Raw genomic sequence first — 23,521 nt, 5'->3', positions numbered from 1 at the left:
ATCTTTCTACAATGCTATAAATCGTATTCCCTCAGGTAAGATCTGCAGAAATACGGACTGAAGGAAACGGTGTATTAAGTATGCAAGAGCTCGCGTCGCGTGCACGCATTTTAAAACTAGAGAGTAGATATTGGTGTCGGACCCTCTTGTGAGCCTCGTGCACTCCTCTGAAGTTAACGAGATAGAAGTTGGCTTTGACACCAACTAGCTACATAATTTCAAACCGTGTACTCCTGACAGAGCAGCCGTCTCTGTGTCTCTTGGTAGACATGCTAATGCAGCTAGCGTACACATGGTGCAGTTGTTAACCGGAAAGTTCGAATCGTCTCAGGTAAAAATAACCCACATTGAAAATATGTATCAAAAAGTGGAGATGCCGGGGATTGAACCCGGGGCCTCATACATGCAAAGCATGCGCTCTACCACTGAGCTACATCCCCTGTTGAAAGAAACAGAGACTACTAGAGTATTTATACATGTTACATGGGATCGATATGTGTGTATTTTTATTGTGTTTATATAAACAAACCACAGATATTATACTATTGAGAGGTGTCCCTATCGTGGGGCAGGAAACTAGTCTATTTTCTATAATGTAACTTTCATCTAAAATAACTTCCACAGGCTAACTTGAAAAACACACTTGACAAAATAACTTACGTTACAGCTCACCTAGACTTTTTATGATGTGCGAGAAATATAACGTTAGGCTATAAATCGACTACAAACGTAGGCTATCACCCAACACCAGAACAAAACGTTTAACGTTAGTTCGTCATTAAAATTTTAGTGAGAATACGTAAATAGAATACGTGAGTTGGTGAACATAACGTCAGGGGTGTCTTATCACACTGAGACTAAACTATGAAATATTCTCTCTTTAAATCAACAATAATAGTACAATGATGACGTTTCATTAATTGTAAATTATGCTGTTACTGCAGCAACGCTGCGGTGTCTCGTTTTTAGCACAATCTTTTTTAAAAAGTTTAAAGTTTAAAATTATTACATTTATAACATTCGTTTAATATTTTACATGTTTTCAAAAGTAAAACTAAATCGTCTCTAAAATTCAATGAGCATTTGAAACACTGATTTTTATTATTTTATTTAGTTTCTGTGTCCACAGTGATGCTTCTCTCTCTTCACCAGCAGATGTCGCTGTTGCCCTGTCATTAGTCGTGCACCTGGCAGTTTGTTCTACCGTCACTTCCATAAATGAGCTGTCCTCATGAGACAGTTCACACCTGCGGTCCACATAGGTGGAAGAGGTTAGAGACAGACATGCATTTACGTTGTGTGTTTTTAACGTAGGGGATAGAGTCACAGCGTATTAGCATAAAGCGTAACAGTACCTGCGCTTTACCTGAGCCGCTCACATCCACCTGCTGGCCGCTGGGAACTGGTGTCTGGCGGCACGTCGGCAGCCAAAGACGGACGGACTGTCACTGGCAAATGAAATGAGGTTTTACTCCTTCAGATTTGGATGTCTGCTGGCTTTCGCGTGTATTGCTTCGCTTACTTGGATTAAATCGATTCCCAGTGATGGAGGTAAGCTGTCAGTGTAACCTGTCGTTAGCCTACTAATCACCAACAGTATCTTCTTGGTTTGGAGCAACACTTCAGTTTACTGTTAAGTGACTGGGTGTTTCAGTGAAAATATTAGAAACAACTCCACAGTGTCTCTGTTTGAAAACTTACGCACACAGAAACTATTATTCGCCACTTCACGCGACTGTGGCAGCAACAGACGTTGTTCGGACAACAGTATCTGCCTGACACTGACTGAAACTGTCATTCAAGAGGTTGTGGGACTATTTGTTGGGTTGTGGGATTTTCTATACAGTCTGTGGACTAAACAGAACTACAGTTAATGATGTAACCTTTTACTGCCAACCTGTGGACCCTGGGTCAGGCCAGTATACTGACCCCACACCCCACATTACTAACCCTGATGGATTTAAAAGTTTCCTTTGGTCCCCCTTCAGCTTTTAGTCTGTATGAACAGACAGATATCCTAAGGGGCACTTTTTCTACTAGTGGCTCTAACCTGGGGGCACAGCACCAAATTTTTCCAATTCCACTATTTTTTTATACAATGCTCAGTACAACCAATGTTTTTCAGCCAGTTTTAAGTTAGTTATGGCACCAATTAGTTAGGAATAAAACTGTAAGTAAAACCAACCTTTTCACTCCAGGTTTTTCAAGGCTCCCCTCCATAGTCCCCGACTATGACGACCCTGCTCTAACCAAAGGCAGGGTTTTTATGTTTTCCATCTTAATAATTGCTCAAAATCTGCCTAAATTTAAAAAAAAAACACCCTAAGAGTATTTGCAATAAACAATACAATTGAATTCATAATCAGTGGCAACTATGGTGGTTCACTGCATTTTTTCAGCAAAACATAATAATGAAACATCAGCTCTAGCGTTCATAAGTGTGCTAAAACACAGAGAGGAGGATCATCATACATTGCAGTTATACAACTATTTTTAATATCTGTTCTCTGCCTTAAGATAAATAGAAAAAAGAAGTAAAAGGGCAACTCAGAAACAGATTTTATTTAACTTGGTAAACTGTAACCACCTTTGGCAATATGCCAACTTAAAGTGTACCCCCATCTCCAAAATTCAGTTTTTAATGTATTTATAAACCAGTCCTTCTGTCTTCCGTCTACCTGCCCAAGCCCATTTTACCTCACATATGCAACCCTAAACGGCCCAATCTGGCAACACTGCCCAGAGGCGTCACTCCTCCTTTTCAGCTCCCAGCTGTCCTTTATTAGTTTCATCAAAAAGCTTGTTCTTGTTCAGCAGGTTAGGTCAGGCCAGCTAAGGCTGGGTGATTGTGACTACATCAAAGCTGTCAATAAGCTTTTTAAAACTTTGATGTATTAGAAGATATTTGTACTGGTGAAGTTTTTAATAGATGACACCAGTGACGTAGGTATGATGGTCCAACACTTACTGTTTACTGTAATGAAGCTTAAGACCTTAAGAAGGCAACATTTAAGGTGTATTGAATATTCCAATGACCAAAATTTTAAACATTATTTATTCTTTTATCACGATGCTCATCAGCTGTTAGTTACAACAAAATAGTTTTAATCAGTAACAGAAACAATATGATATATGATTAGTGTTAAATTATTGCTTGAACTCAGTTTTCACAATCTTAGTCAGGTCACCAATCCTTATATATGTCATAGAGTATGGCAGGAATGACATTTATTTGTAGGCTGACACGGATGTTAATGTTGCCGTTGTTCCTTCGACAAAAGCCAATGGGATTTATCAATTGGATTTTGGATTAATGCAGAAAATAAGCTTTGTGGCAAACAAAAGTTGCTGATACTTCAAAATTTACGAGTGGGGTATTTACTGACATATTTTATGTCGTACAAGAAAACTTGGAAAAAAATCTTAAGCTTGTGTTGACCACAGACTTTATTTCAGGCACTTAACAAAAAACACATTGATTTTGAGACAAGGGAACTAAAGGGAACTAAGTGTTAAAACGCTAACTCATTTCTCGGTTTGAGGAATCATTCCCAGGGTACTCTATTCCATCTAAAAATTACAGCGAGTTACAGTAATACTTGTGCACTTTACACTACTGGAACAAAACACCCTGTACACTGTAACAGTTTTATAGTGATCATATTGGAAAGAAGTTCAATTTATTTATTTATTTTTTTATCCGTCCCATCAATACCAAACTTTTTATATAGTCTTGGTGGTCTAGTAATTAGCAATGCCGTGGGAATAGCTCATGAGGGTAATGTTGTTAAAATATAGGCTACTAAGTGGACAAAATGAGGAGAAATGCTTGCAGACCATGGACTGCATAAAATAATGGACAAATCCACCATGACATCACCCACTGCTTTGTGGATTTCTGTTACCAAACCTCAAGTTTGGCATTTCAGTCATCGCCATCTTGGTTTTGTGGAGCCAGAAGTGAGTATATTTAGACAAGACAGTGGAGCTAACCCTAACGCTAGCTGCTAGTTTAGTGTGCACATCGAATTTACAGCTGGGGTTAACTGTAATAATACTAATGCTAATTTTCACCAATGAAAAACAGGCTTAAAATCATTGAATAAAATCATCATCAGACCTCTTTGAGGGTCTTTTAGTACAATCAAACGCTGAAAAAGACTCTTGAGGTGATCAAAACATCCCTGTTCTGTCCACTAAGCCAGCAATGCCTCCCCAGTTAACTTTCTTGGACCAGAAACACACTGAAATAGCAACAGCTACAGCTAAATCTACACTCTACTACATAACCAACACTGTTGCCATGCTAGCAACTTGTCAACAGAAAGTACCCATCTGTCACTCAAAGCGGCCGTACCCTTAATTATGCATAACTTTAAGCCTTAATAAAATGTAAATGGGTGAGTTATGTTGGATGAACATGATCAGCTGTGATATGTGTGCGTGCTTCGCCAAGAATCAGCTGCATATCAAAACAAGTGCTTCTTAAACTAACAGACAACCTCCACTTTTAAAGAGCTGTCATGCCTCTATGCGCGCACATCATATCATGACTGCAAACGGGCAAAACGAACATCATGCAGTGCATGAGACTTGTGTCTGCGCTGCAAAGCAAAACAACTAACCTATTTAAACCACCTGAAAAAACACCACAAGCTGCAACTTGATGAATGCATGAAGGCCAATGTTGCTAACGTTACCACACTGAATCCCCATCCTTGTCAAGCATCAACTCAAAAGTCACTAACAAGGACCCTGTACAGCATGTGACAGTACAGTGATCATTGGAAAACTAAAATAAAATTTTTTAAAAAGCAGTGGATACTTATCCATTCAGCTCTCAAAGACAAACAGGCATGACCAATGCAATTGCATTTCATATTTGTTAATTAGCCGAAATGTAGCACAGCGTGAGGTAAAAACAGTGCTTTGCTGATTTAATTTGGGGTAAAACGTTTTGGTACAATTTTATTTCAGTTTTACTTGTAGGAGATGCACTGTGAAAAAGGCCCAGTCTTATTTTGATGCAAACATTTGTACACTAGCAGGAATATAGCACAACATGGAAGTGAAATGCAGCACTCAGTTTATTTAAATATGAAAGTGCAATAAAAATAATCATGATAAATAATGTCTGTTGCTTCCCTTTTTTTTTTTATCTTACAAGTAACCTCACAAACTCTTGGACTCCAAGAATGCCCCCACACACACACACACACTTATTGTTTTCCCTCTACCACTGTCGTCTCCACCTTTGTGACTTTATCATCAGCATATCAACTGAAAGGAGGAGATAAAGAGAGACCATGTGACTACACAAAGACATGTACAAATGACATTTTTAAATTACGTAAATGTGAACGAACAAACTGACACGTTGAATGGTTTATGGCACTCAGGGAGGGGTCATGATAAGCAATACTAAACATGAAACGCTAACAGCCTGCATGCACATGAGCAGTAGGTAGAACATGTCTCTCCACACAGGAAAGACTCAAAGCCTATCGACAAAAATGTTAAATTATAGAATAAAATAGAAGTATTCATTCATTGCAGTGATACAAGAAGCTGAGGCCATAAGAAAAACAACGCTCCTGTGTGATATATTAACAGTAATCTGAAAAACTCCAAAAACTTCTCATGTCACTCATCAAACTCAGTCATGTTTAGAATTACTTGTATATTGGGTGCGAATTAGCATCCTTTCTAGCAATGCACTTATTGTAAAAGTTTGGACCGAAACCGATACTGATGGTAAGAATAACAATTTGTCCAGTAGCCCTCTTTTAATGTGAAAAGATTTTTTTAAAAAAAACAAAAAAAACTGCTTCAAAGGCCTTTCTACTATACATATATATATATATATATATATATATATGTACACATATCATAGTTCCCTTTATTGAATCTATTTGATATTGCTGTGAAAATAGCAACCCATTTCTCCTTCAAACAGCTGTATTTATTCAAAAATAAAATTCAAAAATACATTGTAAAAGATTACATTTGAACATGTCATAAGAGCATTTACTTTTGCCCAATAGTCATTTTTACCACAGAGAGCTTGAACGCATCATAATGTAACTCAATGCAACCTCCGTCAGCTGTTAGTTCCAGCCACTGACTGCTACCAGCTAACGTTAACTAGCTCTCTTCCTGCTGGTCTCAACACAGATTTGTTGTTCACAATGTAGCATTATCAGGGAAACAATGAGGTGTGTCCCCTGACGTGTTGATAGTGAATTTACTACGTCCTTTCATCTCAAAGGCACCATGGGGAAGATCTCTGTTCAACCCAGATACTATTTTCTGTTGTCCCCAGGTTGGCAGGATGCCGTTAGTCTCAAGCTCTGCTTTTTAGTCTGCATAAAACAGTTGTGACACAAAGGAAAAACACTGACAACTTGCCATCGGTGGATGTCATCTTATTTGCACTTCTGGTGTGAACAGCCAGGCGAGTGCATGACATATACAACGAATTCTAATTCTAACTCATCAAATACTTTTTATTAAAATAACTCCATTCATTTTTGGTTTCACTTGAGTAAGGAACAACAGGCTCCTAAGTGACAGTCCAGTGTTTATCCTATCCACCTCCCCTCCCATTCGGTTGATATGGAATTTCTTGCTCTTCTGCCAACAGTAGGTGCAGGCAGCATCAGAAATAGCCGCTGCACAGTTCGTGTTATACCGCCCCAAAGAGAGTCTCAGCATTTTGGTGTCTGACACCGACATCCACTGACAAAGAGGAGGTATTTAAAGGGTTCAGTTGTGGCTGGCAGCGTCAGACATAGCCAATGCCCAGTGTGTATCATACTGCAGGGAAAGATGCATTTGTACAGTGGCATCTGATGTCGTAATCATTGTCAAAATGGCTGTATTTAACAAGGCGGCAGAGAAAACAGGTTGAGTGTGGACACCTAAAGGTGGAAATTAAGCACCTAAAGGAGTTAAAGATGTCAGCTGACATTTCAGCTGAAGCACTGGAGACAACTGAAGTGTCTGCGCCACAGTTTGTGTCAGTTTGTATGTTAACACCAGCTGAAATGTCACTTTAAGAAGTTAAAGCGCCAGTTGACATGCAGACACTGAATTGTCTAGCAAAGATGCCAAAAGTTGCTGAATCCAGCTTGTGAGGATTTGCTGCTTTTGGGGTTTGGGATTGTTAGATAAAACAAGTCATTTGAAAATGTCCAAGTTTGTGAGAATATTTGAAAAGAAAACGCATATGTTCTACCAGCACAAAACGGGTCTACAACTTAAAAAGAAATTGACGTACCTGAAGAATTTAATGTGCTTTGATTTGAGGCAGTTGTACCAAGACCTACAGTTAAAGACCCCTAAATATGTAGATCTCATTTCACCTACAAGCCCAGTGGCAGAGCTTCAGCTGCAGTAAGACTATATCAATACAGCTATACTTCTTCTAATACTAATAAAAGCTTAATTGTGTACGATAAACTACAACTAATGCTGAGCCGAGTCTGAGAGCCATCTGGTGAGACACATTGAAAACTGTGATTAATACTTACTTCTCTGTCTCCAGGTTCAGAAATATCACCAGACCTCCAGACCCTCTACGAGCGTCTGTTGGTGGCTGAGCAGTTGGGAGGGCAGGTCAGCAGGGATCTCAGCAGCATCCTGGAACAGCTGAAGAACAAATCCAAAGCTGCCAACATCACCTATCCCACCAGTAACAATTCCAGCTACATTTCCACAGGTGGGGTTCTTACCTAAAGTAACAAGCATGTTGGGGGCAGTGATGTGCAGGGGGCAGTTCAGTTCAACCCCCCCCCTGGAAATTATCAACCTAAAAAAGACATTTCTAATATACACACTATGGTACTAATTGTTCACCTACTCAAACCCCCTGCAGCACCATTCACATCAACAGGTTTTACCAGGTAACACTATGACGTAAAAAGGTAAATTAGTGCAGGGAGGACGTTTTATTTGAAGACCAACCTGGAAGTTTGCATCCCCTGTTTCCTTCTACAAAAAGCCAATGGCATTTTTACATTGGATTTTGGATTGTTGCAGAAAATAAACTTTCAGGCAAACAAAATTTATGATACTAACCTTCAGCTACACTGCCTGTGTGAGCAGCACATGACCACTGCCTCACTGAACTGCTGCAGCTCACATGCACACAGAGATCGTGCAGACAGCTGTCTCCTGCTATTACTACTCTTCTTTTACAATTGAGAGCTGGTACTCCGCTAATTTATTGCGCTGTACAAGCCACAATATTGTCAACACACAGTCTTGCAAATAATTTAGAATAAAAAGACTTTTCTTAAAAAATGAAGGGATTCTGTTGAAAGAAACATCACCAGAGTTTTATTTTGAAACTGAAACCGAAAGTGTTAATTTAAAAAGAGTTTTTTTTGTGACTGTGACAGATATAGACCTTGACATTTTAGTGAAAGGTAGGGGTGTAACCGTTCACAAAATGAATGATTTGGTTGGACACAGTGGTGTCACAGCACAGTACATTTTCAACACAGCAAAAACGTAGAGACACCAGCGAAATTTCCTTGATTTATAAAATGTTTTATTTTTTGAATTTATTTCATTTAAAATTATGAAGAAACATCATAAAGTATGATCTTTCCTGGTGACTTTGAACAATGATGGAACTATACCTGAGTGACCCATGTTCTGGGGTGTCCCCTGAGCAGCATATAAAACAAAAACAGCTCGTTATGAAATATAAAATGTAGTATTGTGGTTATAAACAAATACAAAGTAGGAATTACGATCTGGTTGAAATGGGCTTGCATACATTGAGTATGTTTGTAAAGCCTACATTTTCTACTACAGAGTATAGAGAAATGTACCAGTCACGGATTTCTTTTGCTCTGTCTGAATCAGTTACGATTGGCTGCCTAAATACTGCGGGCATAGTGTTACAATGTAGCTTGCATTGGTCCTTGTTTTTGTCTAGTTCCACCTATTGACAACCTGGGGTGAAGTCTTTGTGAATGAGTTGACATGTTTGCAGCATTATTTTCTGATTTGCTTAAGAGATCCCTAAGCCTCCTTAAAGCCTCCCTGCTCCTAACAGTTTTCCACCTTAGGAGCTTTCTTAAGAATCTAAGATGCTTTGTGAAAAACTTATTTTAAAACTAATTTTGACCAAAATCTAGTCTTAGCTGTCATAATTAGAATTTTCTCAGAATTTCATCATCAGGAGCAACTCATTGTACTAGGAAACTTGTTAATACAGACCCAGATTTTTGCAACAAAAATGAGGATCTCTGTTTTTTCTGATTTCGTTTGAAGAAGTGTTGGGTTATTCATAGGTTGATGTGATGTCAGAGATGCAATTTTAAAGTGAGTAAAGGATGTTGAGGTCATTGGGATCAACAGCCATAAGGAGGTAAGTGTCATCTGCTTAGCAACAAAAAAACATACTGTACTTGCAGATGATTATCTCAGGTGGCAATATACAAAGCGTGGAAGGCAGTGAACCCAGGACAGAGCCTTGATGCACTCCATATGTTTGTTCTTTGTGTGTTTGAGAAGTTTTGAACTGAGACAAAAAAAGTTGCAATTTGATTGGTTAGACTGAATCACATGTAAAGCTGTGCCTGACACCCCTACCTATTTTTCCAGCCTATTAATGGGAGTGTTTGATCAACATTATTGAAGGAAAAAATTACAAAGTTCTTAAAACTATATTTTACCCTGTCTTAGGCATGGAAACAATTTGGTGCTTTTGTGTTATTGCAGATCATTTTGGGGTATTTGAAAGCCTTTATTACAGATAGTTGAGAGATTAGGGAAGGAAACATTAAAGGTCGGGCTTGAATTGGGGATGTTGCACTTGATGGTTGGTGTCTTAACCTCTAAGCTATGGGGAAACTGCAAACTTGCACATTTTAAAGTGTCCAATGAGCTTCATAATAAATTTAATAGTTCCTAGTACCTCACAAAAAACAGTCCTGCTAGCTTACTGAGTTAAAACTTTTGCAGTGACAGAACACTTCCTCTCTTCTTCCTTCTTATGGACAGAAATAATAAGGCAGGAGACCGCCAAATCAGGCCAGCAGACATTCCTCCTGCCCAACATTTACCTTTACATGCCCCACCTCAGACAACATCCAGACAGCCTGCTACCAAATGTGGTCCTGGGGCAGGGACGCCGTGGAGGTACAAAGCACTCTTACAGTACATAAACACACCCATAAAAACAAACACCTTCTCTGTCATATAAAACTCTCATGGCTCTTTGTGTTTTAACTTCAAATTCCCTTCAAAACCCTTCATCACTCGAAGACTAAGTAGCCAGCAACATTGTAAGGACACAGCAGTTGTGACATTTTTGCCTCCTCCACACGATCCTTTCCGTGTGATTTTAAAGTACGGGGGCAGAGTGAAAGTGACAGTCAAATGAAGAGGAGAAAGTCTCATATCACCGCACTGTTTCTTTAAGACTGTGTTGTCGCTCTAATTTCCTATATATATAGTGTGTACTTGTGTGTCCGTGTGTGTGTGTGTGTGTGTGTGTGTGTGTGTGTGTTCCCAGTGGCCATGGTGCTGGGCATTCCTACAGTGAAGCGTGAGAAGCAGAGCTACCTGGTCAACACACTCAGCTCTCTGCTCTACAGCCTGACGTCTTTGCAGCAGCAAGATCTCCTTATAATTGTCTTTGTTGCTGAGGTTAGACCCCCTCAACACACACACACACACACACCTTTAACTCATAAGTCTTTTTTTCTTAGTTGAACATTTTGAGAAATCAGTTCTCAATTTTGCAAAGAGTTACATAAGAAGACTGACACCACTTTCATGTTTGTACTAGAAGCTAGAGCCAGCAGACAGTTAACTTAGCTTTTAACCATTCAGTTTTTGTATGGATTAAACAAATGGGATATAACATAGTAATCAGTGAGCTTTAAGGCTTTAGGTGCAGGTAGGCTGATTTTTTTTTGACTTGGGACAGAACCAGGCTAGCTGTTTCCCCCACTTCCAGTTTTTATGTTAAGCTAAGCTAACCCTCTGCTGGCTTTAGTTTCATATTTAGTGTAAAAACATGAGAGTGATATCAATCTATTCATCTAGTCCTAAGCAAAATGTCAAATAAGCATATTTTCCAAAATATCAAAGTATTTCCTTAAAGAGAAATAGGAAACAGGTTTATTCATTATCCAGTGCTTATCCATAGTCAGTGTATTTCATATAGTACATGTTGGTCAGCACACCCTCAGTTTGGAGAAGTGGCAGCAGTGCCAGCATGAAAGTTAAGCAATGTACTGCTGTGGACAAGGGCAGCAAAATGGGATTTAGCCACCTAAAAACATCAAAATCAGTTAAGGTGTATGCTATTAAGAATTTTTTTTTACTGCTTTACCTTTCCGTCAGACAGAATGTTCAGACAGGGAAATTGTTAACGGCTTCAGTTTCCCATCTACTTTCTTGTCAAAGCCACCAAACTCCATTAACACAAACACTAATTTTGGCTTGCTGAACACGGAAGCTGCTTGTAGATCAATTTGTTAGTTTGTGTTATTGTTTGACCTTGGTGAATTTAAACTTAGCCTTTTAAATGGCAAAGTCACACAATGGCAAACAAAATAACCGTTTGAGGCAGCAGTAAACTGCAGCTGTGGTCAACAGTGTTAAATCACTGTTTTCCTCACTGGAGTCTGGCTCTGAAGAGAGCAATGTAAAGCAGTGGAGTTATTCTGAATGTAGCCTACATTTAAACTGGTATTGATTTTTGAAGGTGGGATTTTATATCAGGTGGTTAAAATGCATTTTGTTGTTGAGCCCTCCACAGCAGGACATTACTTGGCTTGAGTGTAGGAACCCAGCCTGCTTCTAAAAACTGGGAGGAGGGCTGACAGGCATCTACTGTATATGATACACTGACTACGGATAAGTGCCTTAAAAAAACCCACCTCAAAAAATCCACACTACCCCTTTAAATGTAATCTAGTGCCATAAATATCTGCCAAAATATAATTTTATTAGTTGCACTTTGGCATAGGATTTACTGCTGTTGTATTATGAAGAGCACACTACAATAACTGCTGTTATAAACTCTTCATAATTAAAGACAACGCCACACAACTTTCCCATAACATTATCTGTAAATTGCATCTCATAAATCATGATCAATGAAAGAAGCCTTGAGTCAGCACTTTTTCCTCTTTAACTCCCTCTCTCCCTCACATACTCAATCACACACTCACAGCACACAAGCTCACGCATGTGCACGGCACAGACTGACACAAAGCTGTTGGACAGGTCAGGTGACTTGGTCTGTATCTCCTTTCTGTGCTGACAATGAACACAGCTCATGTCAGTCTAATTTTTTAAGGGTAGTAAAGACATGTAGCTATTGTTTGATCATGTAATTTAGCCTACATTTTCCAAAATCACCTCAAGCAATCAAAAGAAACTCAATCTGTTATGCTTACTAAGGGAAAAGTAAACACTTGTGCCTTTTCAGCACCCGTCCAACTAGTTTCAGCAGTACACCACAAATTAAATACTCATGCTACACGAGTGTGTTTGTGTTTAAGATTATGTTTCGAGGCTACAGTTACCTGCTCTGCTGTAAGTGAATAACAGGCTACATCACCCCATATCAATGAAAACAGGTTATATGAGGTCTGGCCCTAAAGGTTGAGCACAATGAAACTGTCTCACCTGATAAGACCGGTGTACCCTGTGCATTGTTGCAAAGGCATATAAGACCTCCTGTTTGGTGTTAACTAACCACATCAGAAATCCCCTATATCACTGACTTTCTTCTTTTTCTCTCCCTATTACATCAGACGGACTCAGACTATGTGGACAGCATAGCAAAGACCATCAACAAGACGTGAGTGATGCTAGATTGCCCTCCATGGGGGCTCTTTCACAATTATATCACTGTTGCTGTTTACCTTGGTTTCATGTTTTCAGTTGGCTCTTGCTACTGACAACAGCCAGCTTCTTGTGTCTGAAAACCTTTAGTGTATAACCATTTATCTTGGATTGTGAGCAGAAAACCTCATCAACATGTTTCAGCTGTTTATAGTGAATAAATATTACACACAGTGCAGTACACAGAGCATGAGAGCTAGTTAGACAAAAATAACAAGGAAGGGGGATAATGAGAAAACAAGTACTGATTTTCACACAGTATTTCCTGATTGGACCTTGGACTCAGACATTCCCAAAAGTGTCCTTTTGTTTAATGTCACCGTCGGAATCACTGGTGCATTTTATTGACACAGTCTTTGATTGCCCTCAGGTATGTTAGAAATTGTTTATACACATCTACATTTTTTCTTTTGTACATATTGACAAGCTTGACATTCTTATTCCTTTGTACGACTCATGCTGTGCATCATGTGATTAGTGCATAATTAAACATTAGCAATAAAAGATTGGTTGAGCTCTTGTTCCTGTTTCTGATGCTGCATTCATGTCCTAAATGAATAACCTCAGAAAACAGAGCAGCCGCGCATATCCAATTAAATAGGTGCAGGACCAAAAAACATACATAAAGTCAAGAAGGATAGTCCGCACACTTGATGCTCCCAGTTCACGTGCATTTATTTAGCACATCCCAAAAATACTGTGTGTGACGTAAAAATGTGGAAACGCTTCACGAATTTGCGTGTCATTGTGTCATTGTTCAGGCAGCACATATAATAAATTGGAATTGATACAGGGAAGATTAGCATGGCCTCTGCGAAAGCATGACATGCAAATTCGTGGAACGTTTTCACATTTTTACGTCACACACAGTATTTTTGGGATGTGCTAAATAAATGCACGTGAACTGGGAGCATCAAGTGTGCGGACTATCCTTCTTGACTAAATGAATAACCTGACAGCTAAAAGTACAGTGTTCAGGCTCATCTGGAGTTCAGTACACTGTGTTGGAAGTTCTCTTTTCTATGCTCTGTCATGTTGATACATTTTATTTAGGCAGTGAACTAGATAATGTATGTTTTTACAAATTACAAATGCAGTGAACAGTTGGGTCTTTTCATTGTAGAAAAGAGTTAAAATTAGAGTAGTGATCACAAAAAGTGAAATGAAAATGATTTTTAAAGATGCTGTTTTAAAGGAATATAGTATCAGCTTTACTGGCCAAGTATGTGTGTACACATACGAGGACTTAGAGTTTTTATGCCCTTGTGCTGGTGATAGCCGTGGCTGGAAGCGTTATGTTTTTTGCAGGTTGCCCATCTGTCCCAATCTCATAAACTCAATATCTCAAGAATAAATTTGGCAGACACGTCCACTTGGATTCAGCAATAAACTAATCAGATTTTGGTGGTCAAAGGTCAAGGTCATTATGGCCTTGCATCCATCTCATTCTTGTGAATGCAATATCTCAAGAACACCTAGAGGGAATTACTTAAAATTTGGCACAAACATCCACTTTGAGTCAAGAATGGAGTGATTAGAATTTCTTGGTCAAAGGTCAAGGTCACTGTGATCCCATCCTTCGTATTCTAGTAAACACATCACCTCAAGGCCTTGAGGGAGTTTCCCCAAATGTGGTACAAACTTCCACTTGAACTTCAAGAATGAACTGATTAGAATTTGGTGGTTAAAGGTCAAAAGTCACTATGACCTCACAAAACATGTTTTTGGCCATAACTCTGGCCTTTGGCCATAACTATGACAAAATGTCAAATGTGTTTCATTGTAGTTTTCCTAAGGAGGTGCAGTCCGGCCTGTTGGAGGTTGTCTCTCCTTCTCAGTTTTACTACCCTGACTTCAACAGTCTCAGAGAGACCTTTGGAGACTCCAAGGAAAGAGTCAAGTACGTTCGCCATCTCTGTCACTATTTGTTTGGAATGCTAGAATTGTTGCTTGTGTTCATTTTGATATTTTTAACTTTATTCCCATTTATGTCATAATTTTTTTTGTTTTATCTGTGTATTGGTTGCTGTTGCAATGGGATCATTTACATTTAGTCTCATCCGCTTCACTAAAGAAGAGAGAGGACATTGGTGTGTACTCATTATAAATAGATGAGTACTTGTAGGTGAATTAGAATTTGATTGACACTCATCTGTGTGAAGTGAACTCATGTGTTTGTGTGAACACTTTTTCTGTTCTCAGATGGCGAACAAAGCAGAATCTGGACTTCAGCTTTCTCATGCTTTATGCTCAGGACAAAGGAACCTATTATGTTCAGGTAGGGCTTAAAGGTCAGGCATTCATAGATATGTTTCCCATAATGCAGGTATATAGAGTTCTGTTTTCGATGGCTCAGCCAGGTAGTCTTGAAAAATACAGCTCAAAGAGCAGCTTAGATGAAGGTTTCTCGATGTTCAAAGGTGCTCCGTGGTCAACCACTACAAAGAAACACTCTGATAGGAAATGAACATACTGGATGTATTTTACCATAATCCATTACCTCCAAATGCAGTTCCTAGTGCCTTTGTTGTGACTTAAATGGAACCTATCATGTTTTTCCATATTTCCTCTCTTATATATATATATATATATATATATATATATATATAGCATTACAATGACTGATATTCTTATTGAACAGGGCTAAAATTATAATTAATAAGGTAAATGTTTGTATAAGCAATCCCTGTGAGCAAAAACCGCAGGTTTCAGACTGTTTTAAAGACTGTTTCCAACTGTTTATCCTGCCTTTAAGACAAGTTCATGTCTACTTGTGATGGATTTCCTTATATGGTATTTCCATAGCATTCGGTGCTACATGTAGCTACCTGCTAACATCAGGGGAACATGTATCCCTCCTCATATTCCTGCTGGATCATATTCAGTTGTGAAGATTTTGGTTTAGATTCTTTTATTGCTGATTTTTCACGAAAGTACCACTATTCTCCGTTACAGTCATTCCCCAGCTGCTATGACAGGGCAGAGACACTTAGATACGAAAGGCCTGGAAACTATGACCAAACTATGACCAGACTCTAAAAAGGAGCATTTCAGACAGAGGGTGAATACAGGAAGACAAAAAAGGGATGCATTTCACATTTCCAGCAACAGCAGTTGGTTTGAAGTAAACAGAGGCACAGCTGGATAGTTATCATGAACATCAGTACCCACCATGTTCAAACAGACTCAGAAAAGACTGACGCAAACGAAACCTCAAATTTCAACAGAGGAAGACGTCACACCACCCACACTCTTTGACTGACACGCAAGTGCAGAGTGTAACCACACTGAAAGAGCACTTAGCACGAGAGATGGAGCTAACATCACACTTTGAAGTAAAGTTCAGTTCATGACATTGCTTCTTACCAATGCCAGACTGCAGACTTCTCCAAGCTTGAAATAGTTGTCAAAGGGTAGCTTCGGTATTTTTCGACCTGCACCCTATTTTCCCATGTTTTTGTATCAAAGTGACTATTGGGAACAACAGTTTTGTAATTTGGTTCTGTACTGAGTGAGAGGAGTAGCCAGCAGTGGTGAGACAGGCTTTAATGTAAGGTTATTGTGCATTTACACACTGTCAACGTACGTCCACTAAAGGTAATGGTATCACCACTGACAGGCTCAGATTGTTTTTGTGTCGTGTGTGAGAGCATTATGGAAAAGATCCTCAAGGAGATGGACCTTTTTGTTAAGGAGTAGGATCTTTTGTTTAGCCACAAACACCCCGAAATCATTATCAACAAACCGACCAGACTCAATTTAAATAAACAGAACTTTTATAATTGTAGAACACACTTCTTAGTTCATCTTTCCACTGTTCCAACAGTCATCAGCTCCGGCTTGGTTGAAATAAACCCTTATTTCACCGAGTTAGATGTGAAAATATGCTGGCTTTATATACGCTAAAATTACTGTGGATTTATATGGAGTCTGGTGGCTTTGCCCATAGCGATTTCAGAGCTTTTTGGGGGTAAACAAAAAGATCTTACTCTTTAACAAAAAGGTATATCTTTTTTTGGATCCTCTCCATAATGTTGTCAGACAGTTAGAATAACAATCTGAGCCTGTCAGTGGCAAAAACAAACACTTACAGTGGACATACTGTACATTGAAAGTGCATATTGCCATGAGGGGTTACATTGCACCCTGTTTCACCGCTGCTGGCTGCAGTCCTCAGTATTGGATTAATTCAAAATTTGTTGTCTCCATTAGTTGCTTAGATACAAAAATGTGGGAAAATAGGGTCCAGGTTGAAAAATACCAAAGTAACCCCTTAAGGATTTTGAAATGAGTTTTGAAAATTAGTTTTTGTGGCATGTGTTTTCCAGTTAGAAGATGATGTTGTTGCAAAGGCAAACTACTTTGATGACATGAAGACCTTCGCCGTGAAGGAGGACTCCAAGCAATGGCTCTTCCTGGAGTTCTCCCAGCTTGGATTTATAGGTGTGTATGTATAAAGTATTGGAGTGGTAGGCAAATCTACATAATGAGCCTGGTTTATAGTGTATACTGACTGTGTGTGTGTGTGTGTGTGTGTGTGTGTGTGTGTGTGTGTGTGTGCGCGCAATCCCCCAGGCAAGATGTTTCGAACCCGTGACCTCCCGATGATCGCAGAGTTCTTCCTGATGTTCCACAGAGACAAACCCATCGACTGGCTGTTAGAACACATACTGTGGGTGAAAGTTTGCAACCCAGAGAAAGACGCAGTAAGTCAGCCGTGCCAAGAGGTGACAAACACAGCCAATAATGAAGCACAAGTGATTTATGTGTTTTGAATGTTGAATTGACAAGCAGAGTGTGTATTGTGGTGGTGTGTTTTCCAATTGATTAACTGCACCACTACAAATCATACAGGTGCTCTGAGCCAAAACATGTGACACTTAAGGTTCAAGATAACCTTAGCAGGATCAGAGAGGGGAATTAATTTGGCAACAAGACAAAACCAAAACTCAGGAACCTTTTGTGTTAATTAATTAGGTTAGATAGTTAGGAATGATAAACATCAAAAACAATAAACTACAGTATACAACACATATTAAAGTGCTCCTACTTAAAGTGCCTCCTGGACAGTGTGCATCATAAAAGCCAGTTACAGCTGGAATAAAATACTTATCTTAATCTTCATGAAACAGTTTCAGCATGCAAATAAAGACTCCACACTTCAACATTTTCTTTAAGTTTCTCATGGTTCTTTCATAAACACATTTCATGAACCGTTAGTTCCTCACATTATGCTGCTTAATCGTCATTATTCCAGATTCTTCACAAAACCAGAGCAGGTTCTCAAGTGGTAATGCTGGAGTGAGTTGTGTACATAACTGATAGTGAATTTGACATTCATTCATCTTCTAACCACTTCATCCTCTTGAGGCTGAAGCCTATCCCAGCTGACATCGGGCGAGAGGCAGGGTACACCCTGGACAGGTCGCCAGACTATCACAGGGCTGACACATAGAGACAAACAACCATTCACGCTCACATTCACACCTATGGACAATTTAGAGTTATCAGTTAACCTAGTCCCTAATCTGCATGTCTTTGGACTGTGGGAGGAAGCCGGAGTGCCCGGAGAGAACCCACGCTGACACGGGGAGAACATGCAAACTCCGCACAGAAGGGCTCCCACACCCGGGATCGAACCAGCAACCCTCTCGCCGTGAGGCGAGAGTGCTAACCACCACACCACCGTGCTGCCCTTGAATTTGACATGATTTCAAATATTTTTATTGAACTAAAAAAGAATATACATACAGCATGTTTTTGTGTCAATGCTCATTGGCCACACAGGCCACATGGCGCAAGGCAAACAAAATAATTGATGATGTGTCTCATGTCCTGCACTCAGAGTATGAGTTGTTACCTTTAGGAAGAATGTTCAGAGTTCCTCGGTGCAGATTTAATAGATTCAAAAAAAATCCTTTTTCCCTGCCTCTAATAAATTTGTTATCAACTAAAGCCAAGATGCAAGCACTACTGCACTTTATGGCTGCTGTTTTAAATTGCTGTATGCTGTTTATTTTATAACGTTACTTTTTTATTTATCACCTTTTTTATTTTGTGTTACCAGTGTGCTGCAGCAGGGGTGAAAAGCCCAAGACAAATTTCCCACTTGTGGGACAATAAAGTTAATCTTGAATCTTGAATTTCCATTTACATGGCAGAATTAAGAAGTAACACCAGCTCAGTGTGTGGTCCGTCCTGGCCGGGTCATACCAAAGACTATAAAAAATGGGACCCATTGCCTCCCTGCTTGGCACTCAGCATCAGGGGTTGTAACTGGGGGGTTAGATCACCACATGATTCCCAAGCATGGCACCGCTGCTGCTCACCGCTCCCTCAGGAGATGGGTCAAATGCAGAGAACAAATTTCACACACTCAGGTGTGTGACAATCAGTGGAACTTTACCCTTTACCCTTTACCCTTTACGCTTTCGCAGATATAAAACAGATGATGTCAGAGATATAGGATCGTAATCTGAGATTGGAATAGTATGAAAAATAAGCAAAAACAAAGGGTTTTTACATTTACATTTTATTGTTTTATCAATGTGCATTGTCCCCTTTACAAATAAATAATCTTATAAATAAACTTCTAAACTTTTCTCCAAAATAAAAGATGTAAATAATTAAATTAAATTAAAACCTACAAAAATATAATAAATATGTATGTAGTAAATGAAAGAAGAATAGAATAGGAACACAACTCACAAAAATAATTTTCCACCCTTATGACATTGATTTTATGACAATGTAGACTATATTTACAGAATGTAGTCCAGTCTTGTTTTTACCAGCTGAGGAATATCTCCAAATGAAGGTCACTTCCTGTCCTTCAGTAACACAGAGAAAATCATACATGCTCTTATATCCTCCCACCTTGATGACTGTAATGCCTTGTTAACCTGCCTAAACAATAGAGCTATGCATCAGCTCCAAATCATTCAAAATTCAGCAGCTAGACTTTTGACCAAAACAAAACGATCCTCACACATCACACCTATTTTAGTTTTCCTGCCTTGGCTTCCAGTCTCCTTTTAGAATACATTTTAAAGTGCTGTTAATCATATACAAGGCTCTGAATAATCTGGCACAGGAGTATATAACTGAACTTTTCACACTGTACCATTCAAACAGGCCAAGTGTTCCAGAGTCCAGGTTAGAAACAAAGGGTGATGGAGCCTTTTCAGTTCTGGCTCCTCGGCTTTGCAACAGCCTCCCACTATGCATCAGATCAGCTGACTCTGTCACATCTTTAAATCTCATCTCAAAACCTACTTTTACAGAAAGGCCTTTCCTGACAATTGATGGACTTTTTGTGTGTATGGGAGTGTATGTATTTGCAGATGTGTATGTATGTATGTATGTATGCATGCATGCTTGCAGGTATATATGTGTTTAAGTGTATGTGTTGGTGTAGGTGTATCACTAATATTTTGTATTTTCTTTACCTTGGAAAGCTCGAAAAGTGCTCTACAAATACAGTTATTATTATTATTATTAGTAATAATAGTGACCGACATGCTGGTGTATTGTGTTTTCCAGAAACACTGTAATGAACAGAAGGCATTGCTCAAGCAGAGGTACAAGCCTTCCCTCTTCCAGCACGTCGGCCTCCATTCTTCTCTGCCTGGGAAGTTACAGCACCTAAAGGTGAGTGCATCTCTGCTCTGTGTGTTAAATGACACTGAGTTACTGTGCCATAATGAAAGCTGAAATGTGATCCACACGTGTACATGGCTGTGTTTTACATCTTTTAGTTCATTTTATGATACTGATGTTTAAACGTAATTATTTCAGAAATGAGACTGTGATGTGATTCATTTATGGAACTACTCTGCAGAATACCATGTGTTTGTTTAGTTTATCATTTAAAGGAGATCTGTATGATATTCAGAGTTTATCTGTGATTCAGAGGTTGTCTGCACACAGCTCTCAACATGGAGGTGGTTGAGCTGGCTGCTAGCAGTACCAGCAGCTAAAAGTGCTAACAGTTTGCAGCACTAACAGTGTTACCTGGTGGGAATCGGAGGTTAAGCGCCATAAGCTAGTCAGTAGGATACACACACAGGACTCATATTCACTAACATTTTGACCCAACCAGGCCATCTAGCACAACAACGAACACAGAAACTCAGGTGACAAGACACACAGGGGTAGCAGGACTTCATGCTCTGCTCAGGAATCCATTACTCAACTTAATCTTTACATAGTAGACAGTGCTTTACTGGTATGTTAATGCTCTGATTATTGTATACAGCTCATTTAACAGTAAGTATTTCTTCAGTGTTATACCTCAGTTTCTGAGAAGTTCATAGTGTGGCTGTCTACTGTGGCTCTATAACCAGAGTGTTGCTGCAGTTGAATTTCCAGTGAGCAATAGCTTGTAGCTTCATGAGCTACAGTTTTGAAGTAGCTTCCTCACCACTGTTTTTGACATGTGAGCTCCCTCAGAATGGACAGTAAACATCTTCTTTTGTCTCTGTTCCAATGTTGTCTTATTGTCAGATCGTGACAAACCTTTGCAAAACGGCAGGAGATTTCAGAAATCTGAGTTAGATTCAAAACAATTATAATCCAAATAATTAAAATAAATAAAAAGCTAAATAAACAAAGAGATCTTACCTCTGGTCAGCAGCATGTCAAAGCCTTTGCACAGATTTTGTGTTTAGCTGCTGATGTTAACAAAATACACAAAAGAGAAAATCTCAGCTGTGATCGGTATTTTCTGTACATGTTTTAAACCCACAGTATGTAATTAAATGTATTAAAGTTTTATTCACAGGAGGTGTAGTCATGTTTATTCATGTTATGTTATTTCATTCAAAAGTAATGTTAGCTTATTTATTTTAACTTGCTTACTTAGCACTTTCTGAGAGTGTTGAATGTGGTTAGAACGTAACCATACACATTAGCTAGGTGGCTGGTCTCATCTTGTCTTCTTGTACTACAGCTTCTTCTGTTAAATGGCAGATAGCATTTAAGGTGAGCTAGCCCCAGCCCTACTACAACTAACATTGGGCTGTAATCGGCACGTTTACAACACTAAATACAGTTTTCCTATTGTATTGCAGGTTAAAATTACACTTGCTTATTTTGTTTGCTGATGGCCACAGATGGCAGTGAGAAGTAAAGTTCAGCTCTGAGGACTTTATCACCCAGTGACGTCACATTGGGTCTTTGCTGCGTGGCACACCCTTCTCTCTCTCCCCTCTTTATGTCTGCCTCTACACTTTCACTTGCTCACTTGCTGCTTTTTTGAGACTTCTTTGAAAACCACTCCCAAAGTTTGAACTCATGAGTGGATACAGTTTCAATCAAGAGAAAGCTGATTCATAAGAGAGATTCATTAGTTGAAAAATAGAACAGAGAGATGGCAGAGACCATGTGACCCACCAGATTATAACCAACTGTACATAAGGAAAGTGTCGGGAGCTGTGAGAAGGCAACATATATGGTCAGCTGATTGCCTCCTGTGTGGGCAAAAGAGGTGTGGAAATGTTTACTGATTATGTGAATCTAAAGGGTGTCACCCTCTTAAATTGTAAGCCAAATATATTGAAGATGTCTCTGCGATAAGGCGAATGTAAATGCTGCCATTGAAGCCTAAAGTAAACAGATTAGCAAGTAATAGGAGTCAAGGTGGAGTTCTGTGGAACTGATGCAGGTGGATATATACAGTAACAACATAAAGATATATCCAAACACCCATCACAGACCTAAATGCTGTTTGTGTGCGTGCCTGCTTGCCTGCGTGCCTGCGTGCCTGTGTGCCTGCATGTGTGTGCGTGAGAGGGCTGGTAGTACCAAACATGGCATGGATTTGTGTCAGCATGAGTCTTTCCCACCTTCTGAATATGCGGAGTAATGGTGATAAGGATGTGAGGGAGCTGGTCACATTGGCCGGAGCTGAATGATGTTTGTGTCTGAACTGGAGTTTCACTGGAGTGGGCATGGTCTGACTCTGGGACTGTGAGGGTCTCAGAGAACAATTTAACTGACCACTTTATCTCTGTCAAAGCAACAAGCCACATACGATGGACATAGTCAACCACTTATACCTACAGGCCCAGCTGAGTTCTTATGGATTTACTCCAACAACAACAGCAATGGACTGGACTAAAACTTCAGGAAAAACTTGCATGTCTCCTCTGTGCTGAGCATTCTGTTAGTTGATTCATTTAGCTGTCTGTCCATCTGTCTGTGAGAAAGCACAAACACTCCTGTGTCAAACCTTCCATCTTCCATCTCTGCAGTTGTAAGGGCCCGATCAGAGTGCATTTGCAAGATGTGAGGCGCACTGCACTTCCTTTTTTGTTGAGGCCTGCGTCGATCACACAGAGCGCTTTTTGAATGTTGTCAGTCAAAGAGCTTTGCCTAGATGATGGTCAGTCCAAGTCTTATTTTAAGATAAATCAGAGACAGTTTGACAATCTGATGTCAATGGTTGGGCCTAACAATGGTTGGTATAACGTTAGAAATCAGTTGAACAGAAAGTTTGTGCAGATTTGTCTTGCAGCTTCCCAAGGGCGACAATCAAACGTTAGCTTAATGTAAAAAACCATGCACAGTGCTCCACCCCAGAAGGCCTACCTTGTTATTCATCTGATTGAAGAATGGGGAAAAAACGCAGATGACAGAAGGC

General features: G+C 39.5%; 1 protein-coding gene and 2 non-coding genes across 3 annotated transcripts in view; 2 read left to right on the top strand and 1 right to left on the bottom strand.

Annotated features, from left to right (window-relative positions):
• Positions 1 to 368: 368 nt before the first annotated feature.
• trnaa-ugc (transfer RNA alanine (anticodon UGC)) lies at positions 369 to 440 on the bottom strand. Its single transcript has one exon. It is a non-coding gene; the product is annotated as a tRNA-Ala (tRNA).
• Positions 441 to 1,233: 793 nt separating this feature from the next.
• The window catches only part of zgc:154054 (Alpha-1,3-mannosyl-glycoprotein 4-beta-N-acetylglucosaminyltransferase B-like), a 43,765-nt gene continuing 21,477 nt past the window's right edge, over positions 1,234 to 23,521 (top strand). Inside the window, exons 1-10 of the mRNA XM_049585202.1 lie at positions 1,234 to 1,551; positions 7,547 to 7,720; positions 10,018 to 10,155; positions 10,532 to 10,665; positions 12,789 to 12,835; positions 14,666 to 14,779; positions 15,082 to 15,157; positions 17,208 to 17,322; positions 17,455 to 17,585; positions 20,422 to 20,529. Of these exons, the coding sequence (XP_049441159.1) occupies positions 1,461 to 1,551; positions 7,547 to 7,720; positions 10,018 to 10,155; positions 10,532 to 10,665; positions 12,789 to 12,835; positions 14,666 to 14,779; positions 15,082 to 15,157; positions 17,208 to 17,322; positions 17,455 to 17,585; positions 20,422 to 20,529 (1,128 nt within the window). The 5' untranslated portion in view covers positions 1,234 to 1,460. The remainder of the gene's footprint in view (positions 1,552 to 7,546; positions 7,721 to 10,017; positions 10,156 to 10,531; positions 10,666 to 12,788; positions 12,836 to 14,665; positions 14,780 to 15,081; positions 15,158 to 17,207; positions 17,323 to 17,454; positions 17,586 to 20,421; positions 20,530 to 23,521) is intronic.
• LOC125895093 (U6 spliceosomal RNA) lies at positions 13,627 to 13,736 on the top strand. The gene has a single exon (XR_007450152.1). It is a non-coding gene; the product is annotated as a U6 spliceosomal RNA (small nuclear RNA).

This window comes from Epinephelus fuscoguttatus, linkage group LG9 (assembly GCF_011397635.1).
Source record: "Epinephelus fuscoguttatus linkage group LG9, E.fuscoguttatus.final_Chr_v1".
Classification (NCBI taxonomy): Eukaryota; Metazoa; Chordata; class Actinopteri; order Perciformes; family Serranidae; genus Epinephelus; species Epinephelus fuscoguttatus.
Note: the sequence above shows the minus strand (reverse complement) of the source record. Positions and strands in the feature narration are given on the sequence as shown.